This window comes from Gorilla gorilla, chromosome 18 (genome assembly GCF_029281585.2).
Source record: "Gorilla gorilla gorilla isolate KB3781 chromosome 18, NHGRI_mGorGor1-v2.1_pri, whole genome shotgun sequence".
Lineage (NCBI taxonomy): Eukaryota > Metazoa > Chordata > Mammalia > Primates > Hominidae > Gorilla > Gorilla gorilla.
Window position 1 is genome coordinate 84,384,384 of NC_073242.2, and position 14,788 is coordinate 84,399,171.

A 14,788-nucleotide genomic window follows, 5' to 3' on the forward strand; every position below is an offset into this window, starting at 1 on the left:
AATCCTCACCTCCTAGAACCAAGCTTGGCATTTAGTAGACACTCAAAAAATGTCTGTTGAATGAATGATACGTGTCTTTCTTTCCAGACAGTCTGTGTGCTACTTGAAGAGATGGGCTAGCATCCTTGTATTCTCTCATTTTCTTATGACTCCCTCATACTGTACATGCACAAAATATATTCAAGCATTCGTAGTATTCTAGAACCACAGTCTGTCAGGGGTGTGAGATTGCTTTAAACCACCACAATCTGTCAATAGCAAATAAGGATGATGATGACCATATGATAGCTTTGACTCCAAAGTAACAGAAACATCTTCTATTGCCTCTGAAACTCTCTGCAGTCAGAATCTCAACAGAAAATTGCAACAGAAAATACTCACTGTAAAATTCCACAACCTCTGTCACTATGAAAAATGTCATGGAAGAAATTTTTTTTTATAAAACAGCAACATGCAAAAGTAATCAGTGCTGGAAAACTCAAAGATAGATGAAGAAAACAAGAGGAGCAGATCCAATAGCTCTGGTTTTATGAATAGACTGTTCTACCGCCCCACTCATCTGTAGGGTCCTCATGAGATCTTTTTTTTACAACAGGTTATGAATTATCCTCATGATGTCTTTAAATGGATGATCAATACTATATTTTCCCATAAAATGTTTGGTTTGAAATCCGATTTTAAGTGCATTAGAGTTTTTGTGCACCGAGTGGGTGAATGCCGTCATAAATTGTCATCAAATATGAAAGAAATATAGCATAGATTAATTGCCGTATTTATTTATGAGTCTATAAAATACCTTGTGAAAGTCCTGGCACATTTTTGGGATACCAATTTGAACCTTCAGGAAAGTTAAAAGCATTAAAAGAGACTGCAAGGAGATTTATTATCAGAATGTTTTTAATTGCAGACCTAAGCAGACATGCAGGTATTAGAACAGCTATGCTCTTAATGGGCATGTCTCACGTGTTTCTCTCTCTCTCTCTCTCTTTTCTTTAAAAATGATATACTTTCCATATTTTTATTGATTTGTGAAGATTTCTTATAAATTACCTATGGCTAGCACATGACATTACAAATGGTCCCAGCTTCCCTAAAGTAGTGGGCCCCAGGTGGCACAGAGAAGAACGATCCCGGCCAGTTCTAATGCTCAGCTTTAAAAGTAGGAGGAAAGCATGGGGAAGAGAATTCTAGGGAAATGCTGCTAATAAGATGAAAATGTATAAAGCTGGAAGCTGCTCATGTTTTAATTGAAAGCTTCACGTCTACAGTGGTGAAATCCTTTAGGGGGAAGAATGACAAAATATCCTTATAAACTCCATGTTAGCAATGCTTCAGTTAGAGGGCTGTTTGCAACAACATACAGCCCCTCCTGTAGCTGAAGCCAGCAACACCATGGCTCCCTTTCTTGATTGTCTAGGCCATGATTCTATTTCCTAATTGTATACTGAAGGACCATTTCTAGGTCCTATCACATAGGGAGAAAGGGGCATAACGTCTTATCCCGGTGAGTCCCTGTGTGTCATTCCTTTAAAGTCTTAATTTCTTACATGCATTTCTTTTCGAAAGACTTAGGCTTCAAAAATTGTTCCCTGGTTTTCAAATCCATACATCTGTTGTTTACTTTAAAGTTTAATTCCTTGAAAACACATCAGATGCCTTGAGTTTTCATTAGAAAGATGCCATCATCCACAGGATAAAAATAATCAAGAATTTTCATACATAAAAACTGCTTTGAAAATGAGAAGTTAATGCAGCAAACCTCCCCACCTACTGATGCCAAAACCAGATTTTAAAAAAATTCCTCTTCCTGAAAATAGTCCGTAACTAATTTCAAGGAGTTGTTTTTAAACCATTGTAGAAATAGAGACATTATCTTTTGGCTGGATTTTTTTTTTTTTTGAAGATTTTTTTTTTTGGCAGGAGAGTGGTGCTATTTTGGTTTTTTGTATGTTTTTATCAGTCATGGCTGGGTCTGTTTGCTCTTTGCCATTCAATTAATGATAAGCACCAAATTTCTAAAACTCCCAATTACTACATAAGCTCTTTCATAACACACAGTCACATAAAACAGGGGGTATAGACCCTGAACTTAATTTTCTTACAGTGACATCTCTTTAAGATGCTTTTTCTGCTAAATTATACTGCATCATCATGGCACACAATATGTGAATTCACACAGTCCAGCTGGAGTTAGCAATATCTCCTGGCTGTGATTGGCTTTCTATATGTTTGAAATATGGTTCTGTGAAAAGACCCAGAATCAGGAGGTCTGAAGTCTGATCCTTCCTCTGCCACTTACTTGGCTGTGTGACCTTAGACTTGCTTCTCACCTCTCCAATATCCTTATCATGAGCCTTAAATAAGATAAAGCAGAGGTGTTTAGGAAAGCTCCCAAGCACTCAACAAATGCTACAGAATTTTACTATTATTAACACACTTTATTAATTTTAACTCTAAACTGAAGTACAATGCTGTCAAACCAAGACCTCTTCATTCAGTCTTATTTTTTACTTTATCCCGAAGAAGTTAATTCTTTCTTTCTATTTGGCACCTTTTTGACAAGAGGCTTCAACACTCTCATCTGGGAATTATTGTCTTTTTATTTTCCCCTCCTGATGCCAGAGTTGCTGTTGACAATATGTATTCAGGCAAGGCAGGGACTCACTGCATTTCACAATCAGATGCCATGCACACTACTTCCGTCAAAACAATTAGTGTTCATTTCGGCTTTACTCCATGAGACCTGCGGTGACTGATCAGTATAAATTATAGATGCATCTGTCCAGATGCACTTGTTCATTCATGCATAGATTTGAGGAAATGTTATTCTTCTCAGTTCAAAAACAGTCACTAAAAAATCCATACTTAAAAAATATAATTTAGCACATTTTCAACTCTGTTATTATGTTCATGTACTCACTCATTCCATCTGGGATTTGAAGCATTTGAAGTTGATTTGGGGCATTTCCAGGTTGTTATATTTCCCCCTGTAAAATCTGCTGTCTTTATAAATCATTAGAAAATCATAGACATTTTTAACCCAAAATAATGAAATACAGTTTGTTTTTCCTCTTTTATTGTTTGTTTGTTTTTTGTGGTACCTGCATGCAAGCTTATTGTGAAACATACATACTTTACTCTGCCTGCTCAGGAACTTCAGTGCATTTGAAGCAAAGCAATAAGAGCTTCAAATAAACAATGTGGATTAGTACTCTCTGGTACAGATAGGCTTTTGATTGTTTAACTTGTTTCACATTTGTTTTAATGAGCAGCTAGAGGAACTATCAGGCATGTTGCACAGTACAACAAAAGAATCTCTATCATTTGTTTAAAATACTTTAGGTGGAATGACTCCCTTAAATATAACTGGGAGGGTCTATATTTGATGGATTTATTTACTTGCTTCAATAAAATTCTATGTGTACACATATACAATTGGGGCTTTTTCTCCGAAACTAAATTAATCAGTGCTGAACAAAGCAATGAAAAGCTGCCGGGGTGGAGAAGCCCAAGGCTGCTGAAGTGGGAGTCTGTGAACCGTCAGGAGGACAAAAGCAAATTCCACTGCAGCTTCCCCTCAATCAGATTTTCCAAGAAACAGACATCTTCTCACCTGAGGTTTCTGCCAGACAGAGGTTGATATTGGCTTAACCCACTGGCATTGTTTTGTTACGAGGGTCCCAAAATAACAAGAAGAGTAGGCACATTTCATAAAAACCATTTTTAGGAAACCCCATTAAATGCTCAAGGTGGTAACAATCAAATGTCAGCAAAACAGGGGAGGCTTACCGTGGGTGCAGCCTCTCCCTGGGAAGGAAATGTTAAATCAAGGTCTTGCAAGGCTGGGAAGCCAGAGGAGACATGGCAGGCCTTCCTCCCTGGGAAGTATTCTGATAGAAGCTGCAAAAAACCATCAAGCAACTTTGAGGACAATAGAAAAGGTGTCTTAACATAAAACCTGCTCTTTTGTTTGTTCGCTTGTCTTTCCAGAAGAAGAAAAATGCCGAGATATCTTCATAGTCCTACTTCCCAATTGTCTTCCCCACTGTTCCTCAACATCCTCTTTTCTTTTTAAAAAATTGTGTTGCTTTTCTCAAATCCTAGAGAGCAAAGACAAGAAGTAGGCCTGGAGGCCCTGCACACAGCATTGATACAACAGAGGTCTTATAAATCAGCTAAAAATCAATAATTCCTATATGGTAGTTTCTCCTTTGCAGCCATATCGCCAAGGGACAGGGCTAATGCTTTTTCTCCACCACCAGCCCCATTTTTCTGTCATAAAATTTAAAAAAAAAATTCTGCTTAGGAACAAATGGGCAGTCGAAGTTGCTGAGTCAGTATTTCTACTATCTAATTTTATTACTTTACAATTGACATACCTTCCCTCTGGAAATGTTTGCAATTAATTAATTAGCAGTAATCTTCCCCAAGGGATGAATTTAATGAATACTCTCCAACTCTTACTTTAAAAAAATAGCATAGATGTATCCAAGCTGCAAATGTGTGGATAGTTCCAAAGTGCATTTTGAAAAATCAAGGGATCTATCTATTACTGTGAATTTTTATCACTAAGTCAATCTGGTGAGGACTATAATTGTTTTTCTAACTAGGAGTTTCCCTGGATGAACGCAAGGTTTCTCCAAGGTAACAGCAGCAGCAGCAGAAGTAGCTGTATTTGTTAGTATTTAGAATGGAGCTTGTCCTCATGTTAACAATCTCTTAAGCAGAGGAGTCTCTGGTTTGTGGCTTCTTTAAGCTCCTTGAGCATTCTGCAGAATGTGTTTTTAAAACGGAGTGTGGGGACCTAGAGATGTCACGCTAAAGAGATCAGTGTAAGGTGCTAGTGGCAAACTTGGAGTTGAGGTTCGCCCCGTCCAGGGCCCCAGACCTTGCCCCGCCTCATACAAGAACCCAGAGCCGTTGCTATCTTCTGGGCCACAGGCTCTCGTGTTTCAACTAGAAAATAAAACTGGGCCCTTGAACCAACCCCTGTGGCTCCTTGGAGGAGTTGCAGCAAGAGCCTGGGAGAGCATTTTAAAAGTATAAAGCGCGGTGACCCCGGTAAGTGAAAGGCAAGGCTTTCTGAGGTTTCTGGCCTGCAAATCCCACTGGATCCCTGCAGTGCCCACCGAAGACCTTCCCCTACCAGACCGACAGTCCCTTTTCACCCCTAGACGTCGCGGGTTGGAGGCTCTCAGAAGGGCAGCTGGGGCCAGAGTACTGAGCCTTCAGATGTGCAGTCTACCGTGCTCGCAAATTGGAGGTTCCATGTCTCGGGGCCAGGCCCAGAGGAGGCAGCCCCTTCCTGGGTACCAACGAGCCTCCCCCACCCCCGCCACCGCCCACCCATCAGTGCCGCTTTGAAGACCCCTGGGATGGAGTGAGGGGGTGGTCAGACCGCTGGGCCCAGCCCGGCGTCCAGGAGGAGCGCAGGGAATGGGCCGCCCTCCCGGAGCGCTCCACTGCGGCTCTCCAGCGCCACCCCCAGCGGAGCGCAGGGGCTGCAGCCCGGACCGGGCGCCTTCTTCAGGCTCCCTGGCTGCCCCGCGGCCACTGCAGGAGGCGCGCGCGCGAGGCAGCCAAGCCTTGCCTTCGGAGGAGATGCCCAGGGATCTTAGCAAGCAGCCTGCGGCTGCCAGGGATTGGACCTGGCGAGTTTCCCGACGGAATCTGAGGGATCCCGAGCCTCAGCCTCGAGGGGGCGCTATCCGGCCTACTCGAGGACCAGGCAGCTGCAGAGAAGCTCCAAGGTCAAGGCCCTGGGCCAGGCCAGGGCTGGGAGAGCCGGAATCTAGCCCGAGTCCTGGGGAGGCTGAGGCGGAGAACCAGATCCCCGAGGACAAAGATGGGCGGGCCAGTGGGATCCACCGACGCTGCCCGGAGCTGCTCCAACGAGAGCCGGGCCTGTAGCGTGAGCAAACTTTCCTTCAGCGCAGGGGCGGAGGAACCGGGCTGGAGGCTTCTCCCCCGGGCCTCTGCTCTCCTCCACCTGCCAGTGCTCAGCCTCCGCCCAGCCTTCGCCCACCCCAGCTCCCTCCCCCTCCCCCGCGCGCCTCTGTTCACTCAGACTCCTGTCTCCCCTCTCCCCTCCTCCTTCTCCCTCTTGCCTTTCTCCCCCACTTTTCTCCTGTCTCTTCTTTTGTATTCTCTCCTCCCTCGCCGCCCCGGTTGCCTCTCGCCTCCTCCGGGCCGCAGGGGAGGAGGTGAGCGCGCTGCGCCCGGGGCCTGCGCGGCTCAGAGGGAGGCGTTTCTCCTACTTCTCCCGGGTAATTTGGAGAGGTTGTGTGTGTGTGCGCGCGCGCGTGAGCTCCAGGCGAAAAGGGGTAGGATTCAGCGCCGAGCAGAGAGGGTCAGGGTTTTTGACGTTCCTCGCCAGCTGCACAAACCTGCCGGAGCAAGTGTGAGTGTGGGTGAGAGTGCGCGCGCGCGCACGGGCTGGCTGCGCTTGGCACGCTTGGTGGCTCAGGGTCCCGGGGCCCGGGGTCCCGTCTGGCGGCCCGGGATTACCGTGACGTCACATTGAGCCTCTGGCCACCTTGGACTGGGACACCTCCGGAGCCTCACAGCCCCACGCCGCGCCGCGCCTCACCTCGCCACCACGCGCCTTTGGGAACCCGCATCTTCTTCCTTCCCCTGCCCATCCATGGGCCCTTCTGTCTTCCGGACCCCACGGGCCGGAGGGGCGCCTTCCGGAGCGCAGGGCTCGGCAGCCGGGCTGCCCTCGGCTCTGCCTCCACTGGGGCCAACCAGGCGGAGGAACCGGCGCTGGGCATCCGCAGCGGTGTAAGGAACTGAGACGCCTCACTGCTGGGGGCGCGGAACAGCTGGGCTGAGACGGGAACTCGAAAGGGAAGAGAGAGACGGGCCAGGGACAGCCACCATGTCCTTCCCACACTTTGGACACCCGTACCGCGGCGCTTCCCAGGTAAGAGGCGCCTCTGTGGGGGATAGGGGACAGACTGGGTGGAACGAGTGCCTAGTGCACGGCGCCTGCCTCTGATCTTCCTCCTCTTGTGTCCTGGGGGAAGCCAGAAGGAGCAAGGACCAGGGTAATGTGTCACAGCCTCCTCTGACATCCCCAGTCCCTAAATGAGAACGTTTCACCCCGGAGTGCACGCTGGAAAATCTTGTGACCCGAAACACGAGCACTCTGACCACGCGCTCAGTGAGGTGGGTGGGATCACAGGGATCTCCCAGTCAGGCCTCCTCCTATACAGAAGTCTGAGGTGGCCGGGAGAGAAAGAAAGAAAGAAAAGAAAGAAAGAAAGAAGGAAAGAAAGAAAGAAAAAGAAAGAAACAAAGAAAGAAAGAAATAAGGAAAAGAATAAGAAATAAGAAATAAGGAAAAGAAAGAAAGAAAAAGAAAGAAAAAGAAAGAAAGAAAGAAAGAGAAAGAAAGAGAAAGAAAGAACTTGTAGGCTACAACGCTGTCCATCTCACCATATTGTTGTTCATTTGTTGACCTCGGCTATTCTCCTACCCCTTCCTTGGGCGGGCCCGAGCTCTCTGGTTCCCTCGATTTTCCAAACCAAAGTGGATGTTGTGCAATGACAAGGGTTTCCTGGGAAAGTTCTGCGGACACCCCCTCCACTGTTCTCCAGCTTTTCTCTAGAGTTCTGAGTGTATTTTCCTGTTGTCTAGTGCCGGCTCGACCTTTGACCTGCTGGGTGATCTTAGACAAGTCTCATACTCTCTCTGATTATCCACTCCCAATCTATAGAACGGGAGCAGGAATGAGACGTTAATAATGGTCTCTAAGGCCACCTTCTAGCTCCGCCTTTGCAGGATCCTGGGAGGAGGGTAGGGAAGGGGGCCGAGGGTTTGGTGTCTTTAATTCCGGTTTCAAAAGGTTCACATTTTCCCGGCCTCCTGGGGCTCTGGGGCCTTAGCAATGGAGTAGGAGCATCTATAAGGGCAGTTTGGTTAAAATGCGTTTTATAATTCCCGTCCCAGCACCTAACAGAATGCTCAGCCCAGGTGGCATTTAGTTAATGCATAATGAAGGAATGAATGAAGGAGCAATCTGATTATCTGATTTTCTCTTCTTTGTTTCTAGCTCCCTTCAGCGGGAGTGGGGGCGGGGGTGGGGGGTTCTCTGACCTCCAGTGCCCTCTTTCTTGCCCCTGTAGTTTCTGGTGTCGGCAAGTTCCAGCACCACATGCTGCGAATCTACCCAACGCTCTGTCTCAGATGTGGCATCAGGCTCCACCCCAGCGCCCGCTCTCTGCTGCGCACCCTACGATAGTCGACTGCTGGGCAGTGCGCGACCGGAGCTGGGCGCCACCTTGGGCATCTATGGAGCCCCCTATGCGGCCGCTGCAGCTGCCCAGAGCTACCCTGGCTACCTGCCCTATAGCCCAGAGCCCCCCTCACTGTATGGGGCACTGGTGAGTACAGTAGTGGAGTCCCAGGGGAGTGAGCAGTAGAGACAGGTGAAATCCAGAGGAAGTCAAGGAAAGACCAGCACCTCCCGAGGAAAGGAAATGGTTAGGACTGTGTATAAGAAGGACAAAAAAATACAGTACCTTACAGTTTGCAGAACTTCATACTGTTTAGAAAACATTTATACTTCTATTAATTCTGTGAGGTAGGCAAGTAATCATTAATCTCAATTTAAGAATGAGGAAATAGAGGTGCACAGGAGTTCAAATACTTTGCCTAATGTCACAGAGATACAAAGGGTCAGAGAAAAGCTCCTGAAGAAGAGTAAAGCAGGAAGTGCCCCAGCTGGTGTGTGTTGTGGGGCAGGGGGCGGGAGGGGGGGCAGTAACGGGGGAAAGGAGGGAGGGACAAGTGGTATAGTAATAACAGCAGCTAGTATTTAACTACTGCTTATTCTGCACCAGGGATTCTGCCAAGCATTCTGCCAGCATGGTCTTCTTCAATAACCTATAAGTACTATTATCCCCATTTTACCAAGGAAGAAATTGAGGCACAGAGTGGTTAAGCAACTGTGCCCAAGGTCACACGGCCAGTACCAGTGGCCATACTGGGATTTGAACCAGACCCTTAGCTACCACCCCATGTGCCCCCTCCCCAGCTGTACTCCTGAATTCTCGTTTCCTCTCCCTCTAGAATCCACAGTATGAATTTAAGGAGGCTGCAGGGAGTTTTACATCCAGCCTGGCACAACCAGGAGCCTATTATCCCTATGAGCGGACTCTGGGGCAGTACCAATATGAACGGTAAGGAGTGAAGGGCGTTGGTGACTGGCACTGTGATTCTTTCCTCCCCCACTGCCAAGGTAGGGTGGATGGCGGCAGGGGAGAGGGAGGGAGCTGAACCACACTTCCACGCCACAGACTGTCCTCTGCCTGCAGTTCCTTGTTCCTCTTCTATAATGTGAGCCAGGTTCTCCCCCACAGGTATGGCGCAGTGGAATTGAGTGGCGCCGGTCGCCGAAAGAACGCGACCCGGGAGACCACCAGTACACTCAAGGCCTGGCTCAATGAGCACCGCAAAAACCCCTACCCCACTAAGGGTGAGAAGATCATGCTGGCCATCATCACCAAGATGACCCTTACCCAGGTGTCCACCTGGTTCGCCAACGCACGCCGGCGCCTCAAGAAAGAGAACAAAATGACATGGGCGCCCAAGAACAAAGGTGGGGAGGAGAGGAAGGCAGAGGGAGGAGAGGAGGACTCACTAGGCTGCCTAACTGCTGACACCAAAGGTACTGAAAACGTTCACCACCCCACCTCAAGGGTTTTACAAGTCATCAAGCAGTTTGGTCTTTCAAAAGCTGCCCTGTAGGGTAGATTTTCTGGAAGATCCTCAGACTTACCCTTGCACTTCCCTGCCTGTCTCAGAGCATTAGCCTGTGCACTGCCTTCTACCTGTAATTCTCTACACAACCGGCTTCTTCTTGACATCAAAGTGTTACCTCCTAAAGTTCTTCCTGCCTCACCCAAGCCAAAATAGCCTCCCAGTTATTTTCTGTTCTGCCAGCCTGTTTGGATTTCCTTTGCCATACTTGTCACTGTGAGAAAGTTTACATACCCAACTTCCCTCTCTAGAATGGCAGCTCCACCAGAAGCCTCACTTGCTGCCCATACGCCCTACACACCTAATACCTAAATGATGGCAGGCACATAGCTGGCGCTCAGTAAATATTTGCTGAATTAAATGATATAACAGCAGCCACTTGTAGATGTTGAAATCGAGTAAAAACTGCCCCCTGGTTTTTCACAATTGAGAAACTGAGATCCAGAACTCAGGCAGCGCCAAGTGGCATTTCCTTGGCTTGGCACTGCTCGCGAGAGGAGGAGTCCGCTAAAGGGTGGTTGCAGGGCTGGGGCAGGAATTCTTTCCCAAGGACAGGCGGCCGACAACCCTGGGGCAAATGCAAGGGGTGGTACGGCAGGTCTGGTGAATTACACTGCGGATGCCCTGAGTGCAGGGCGCTTCTTGCTAAAAGCTTCTCAGGGATGGACATTCCTCGGATTTCCCTTGGGCCCTGGGGCTTTTCTCACTCGCTCTTGATTTCCTGCAGAAGTTACTGCTAGCCAGGAGGCCCGGGGGCTCCGGCTGAGTGATCTGGAAGACCTGGAGGAAGAGGAGGAGGAGGAGGAGGAAGCTGAAGACGAGGAGGTAGTGGCCACAGCTGCGGACAGGCTGACGGAGTTCCGAAAGGGCGCGCAGTCACTGCCTGGGCCGTGCGCTGCAGCTCGAGAGGGCCGATTGGAGCGCAGGGAGTGCGGCCTGGCTGCGCCCCGCTTCTCCTTCAATGACCCTTCCGGATCGGAAGAAGCTGACTTCCTCTCGGCGGAGACAGGCGGCCGTAGGTTGACCATGCACTACCCATGCTTGGAGAAACCGCGCATCTGGTCTCTGGCGCACACCGCGGCAGCCAGCGCTGTTGAAGGTGCACCCCCAGCCCGGCCTAGGCCACGAAGTCCTGAGTGCCATATGATTCCTGGACAGCCTCCTGCCTCTGCCCGGCGACTCTCAGTCCCCAGAGACTCCGCGTGCGACGAGTCTTCCTGCATACCCAAAGCCTTTGGAAACCCCAGGTTTGCCCTGCAGGGACTACCGCTGAACTGTGCGCCGTGCCCGCGGAGGAGCGAGCCTGTAGTGCAGTGCCAGTACCCGTCTGGAGCAGAAGGTAGTGGGCCCCCAACGGCACTGGGAGTATCTATGCAAAAGACACCCACCTACCGCCCCGCCCGGCAATTGCACACCCTCTGCCATTCCCGTCTGCCCAGGTCTCCCACAGACCTGACGGGAGATTGCTTTACAGCACTCTTTCAGACGGAAGAGTAGAGATAGGTTCTAGTACTCCCTTATTTAAAAGTCAAATAATAATAAACTCACAGGCAGACTGTAATTTACCTAGAATCACTTAGAAAGCCGTTCGAGAGATGGACAACCAGGATCTCTGCATTCGTGTTGTCCAGTGTACTGCCAAATCCACCAGGTGTGCATCACCATGCTCCTCTAGCACAATCGCCCTTGTCCCCTGCCTGCCCTTCAAAGGAGACTCGCTGGTCCCCTGCTGTGCTGCTCAGAGAGTTTACTAGGGTTGGGCAGGCACCAGGGCTTTTGGAGAAGTCTAAGATTGTGGGCCAGACGCACACCACAGATTTAAGGTCAGTGCTTAAGTCCAGCTTGCAGCCCTCTCTGTGTCCCACCAAAACCCCTGGAAAGTTGTAGACATGCCCCTGCGGTCAGCAGCTTCAGGCCCCAGATTGGTACTGTCCCTAGAGAGCACTCTACCAAGGGCTCATCACCAGGCAGGCCAGTGACTGCCAATCAGTGTCCCCTGATGCTGGCTGGTTCTTTCACTGTGTTAAGGACCTGGTGGAAGGGAATTTCATCCCACAAAGGGACATTCCCCAAGCATGAGGCAGCCTCCAGCAATTACTGTCAGATTCGGCTCTTTGTAGTAATTTCTGTCAGGATTAGCTGCTGGCTTAGAAAAGTGGGTTACACTGTTATTTGAATTTACACAACGGATCCAAACATTACCTCTGGCAAGCTAATTGCCTCTAGACCCTTTGCTTGCCTTCAGAAGAGACATGGCTGACCCAGAGGTTTCCTAAGAACTGCCACTAAGCAGCCTTTGGGTTTTAATCAACCTTTCCTCTCTCAGCAGGTTAGCGCAATGGCTGCGATTTGCGAAAGAATCTTGGAAATGGTCCCCACGTTTCGAATTCATCTCCAGGTTAAGAAGCTGCCAGACCTTGCCAGGGACCAGGAGCTCTCACTTTGCCTAAGAGACAGACACACAGAAACCCTCCTAGCAGCTGTCCTTGCACGCAGAGCTGGGGTGGTGGGCCGACTTGAACCTTAGCAGACCCCACGGGAGATGGCAGGGCACCTTGGGGAAGGCCAAGTGGGAGGCTGGGAGTCTGCCCCACCCACCGACTCTACCAAGTCTCTCTTCCTCCTGTGGATTCAGCAAGGCTTCCTCTCCTGCTCACCCCTGTCTCTCACCTCCACCACCCCCACTCACTTTGTAACTTTATCACTGACCCGGCCAATAAGGACCCTGTGCGTCTTGTCCCCCTCCTAAGCCCTTGTGTCCTTAAAAATAATCAGTCCGAACCCATGTAGTGTGGCCTATCTTTGCCAGAGGTGCTTGAGAGGTCGGTGTGCAGGCAAAGATGCATTGCGGCCAGGGATTCTTGCGACAGCGCGGCGTGGGCTGCATACCTCAGTTCCTTTAGTAGCTGGGAAAGAAACTGACAAGGTAACCGACAAGGCCGTGGCGCCTGCAGCTCAGCGGACTAACCGCTGCGTAACCAATCCGTGGAGCCAAGCTGACCACCTCGCGGGTCATGCGCGTGGGAAGTGGTGGGACTTGTCAGGATGTTTATCTGGAAACTGCATCTGTTTCCGGGTTCGTACTTGGGTTGTAAGTTTATTGGGGGAGGGGTGACGAGGACCGCGCTCCTCCGATCGAACTGAACCTAATGGGGAGGTCAGGCAGCTTTCAGGGTCGGTGTGAGGCGAGAGGGGGCATTCTTCCCGTTTTATCAAAAGTGTCAGCAAACACTTCCGGTACAGGCCAACCAATGGGAACTGACGGGCAGGGAAGGGGTCTTTGTCCCCCTTGCTAGGAGTGTCGAGCGACCGGGTTGGGGGTAAGAGATTTAAAGACGCCCGCGCAATGCTGGGTGGGGGAGGCTGCCTGCTTTCGCGTCCCGCGTCTAGTGGCTTTGGCTTTAGCCAGGGAGTGAGCGCACCGCTGCTCACAGGGAAGCAGGGACCCGGGGCAGTGCCCTAGAGGGGAGCTCCGAAGAGCAGATGAAGCGGGAAGGCAGGACGAAAGGCAGCTGGGGTGTGCGCCCAAGGCCTGGATCCCTGGGGAGCTGCGTTTCCAACGCCGGGTCCCGGCCAGGCCAGGCCTTCCAGGCCAGCGCGGATGCCAGACTATCAGTCACTGAAATCCAGGCGAGCATAGTCCGCCTCCTGGGCAGGAGAATTGAAGACCTTTGGAGCTGGATGAGGGGAAATGTGGAGGTTGGAAATGCTGGGGAAGCCGAAGCAGCGCGCCACCTCCTAGCCCTTCTCTATGGAAAAGACAGCTTTGCTGTCGGAAGGGACTTTAGAGATCATGACTTACAAAAACTGCAAACCTCCTCTTCAGATGAGAAGGTTAAGCCCAAACGGGAGGGCAGGTGAACAGCTCAGGGTCACAGCGGTCCGTGGTGGAGACCAACTCCAGCTTTCCATCCTGGTCAATGTCCCTTTTCGGTTCCCGCTCGCCCGCCCGAACACCCGCCCGGGCTTCCTCTGGGAGACCCCTCTTTGCTTTCGTTTTGTTCCTGGGCAACAGCTGCTCCCACCCCCAACCTCCCCAGGGACCCTCCAGTCGCCCTCGCTGACCCGCGGCTTAGGGTCCGGAAAATTAAACTGCGAAAAGATAAACATTATTTCCAGTCGGCTTTGCAGGATTAACGCTTGTAATAAAGAGCATTAGCTGCAGGTTTCTTTCAAGGCACTCTCGACCCCACCCCCTACTTGGAGGCCAGGTAGACCCCTCCGGAGACCGCAGAGGCGGCAGAGGCGTCCTAGGGCTTCCAGTTGAGAGTAGGGCCCTAGAGAGCCATTTCGTGGAGGGGAGAGGGATCCTTAGAATCAGAGAGTCAACACTTGCAGATGGGATGCTGAAGACCAGATTGGAGAAGGGACCCCACTAAACTCAGTTCATGTGGCTGAGCAGGGTCTGGGATCCAGAGGGTGGGGGTTAGGGGGAATCTCACCTTCACACGGCCTCCAGCAGTTCAGCTCTAACCTGGGAAAGGAGGCCTTCCCGAGTTGCCCTACTTCACCACCCAGGACCCCAGGAGGTTGTCTCTCCAGCTGCAAGAAACATCTCTTGCCTGGGTGGCCTAGCCTCTCCCTGCCTTCCCCAGCCCAAAGCAGGAGCCTGCAGCCTAGGGTTATCTCAAAGGTCTATTCCTAGTTGGCTGGAGACAGTGGGGTGTGAGAGGGGCTGAAGGGCAGCCTGGCATCCCAGAAACCTGCTTTACCTTCTCAATTGTGCTACCACCTTGTTTTGTGGCTTGGACAAGCCCCTTCCCCTCCTAGTCTGCCACTGTAAAATACAGGGATGATCTAGTTCTCCATCCTGCTGCTCAGTGTCTCCTCCAGAGCTGATGGTGAGCTCCAGGGGTCTAGGAGAAGGGCCTGAGAATGGCACGTCTGAGCCTGTGATTATCCCAGCCTCAAGCCCCCAGTGGCAATCTGTTCCCACCATCTCTGCCCCCCCGAGAGCCTCCTGCAAATCTCCCAATATAATCTCCCAGAATCATATTTTGAATACTGTCTTGATTAAACACCA

At 50.3% G+C, this 14,788-nt stretch overlaps 1 protein-coding gene across 2 annotated transcripts; it reads left to right on the forward strand.

The window, feature by feature from the left end:
* Positions 1 to 5,758: 5,758 nt before the first annotated feature.
* IRX6 (iroquois homeobox 6) lies at positions 5,759 to 12,550 on the forward strand. 2 transcript variants are annotated; one of them, XM_004057656.5, is made up of 6 exons: positions 5,759 to 6,925; positions 8,130 to 8,387; positions 9,076 to 9,185; positions 9,366 to 9,673; positions 10,493 to 11,104; positions 12,092 to 12,550. In XM_004057656.5, exons 1-6 carry the CDS (start codon positions 6,881 to 6,883, stop codon positions 12,097 to 12,099), a joined length of 1,341 nt encoding a protein of 446 aa, XP_004057704.4. In that variant the 5' UTR covers positions 5,759 to 6,880; the 3' UTR covers positions 12,100 to 12,550. The 2 variants fall into 2 exon arrangements, with proteins under 2 accessions (XP_004057704.4, XP_055220676.1); XM_055364701.2 differs by having other exon boundaries at positions 5,897 to 6,925; positions 12,095 to 12,544.
* Positions 12,551 to 14,788: the final 2,238 nt, after the last annotated feature.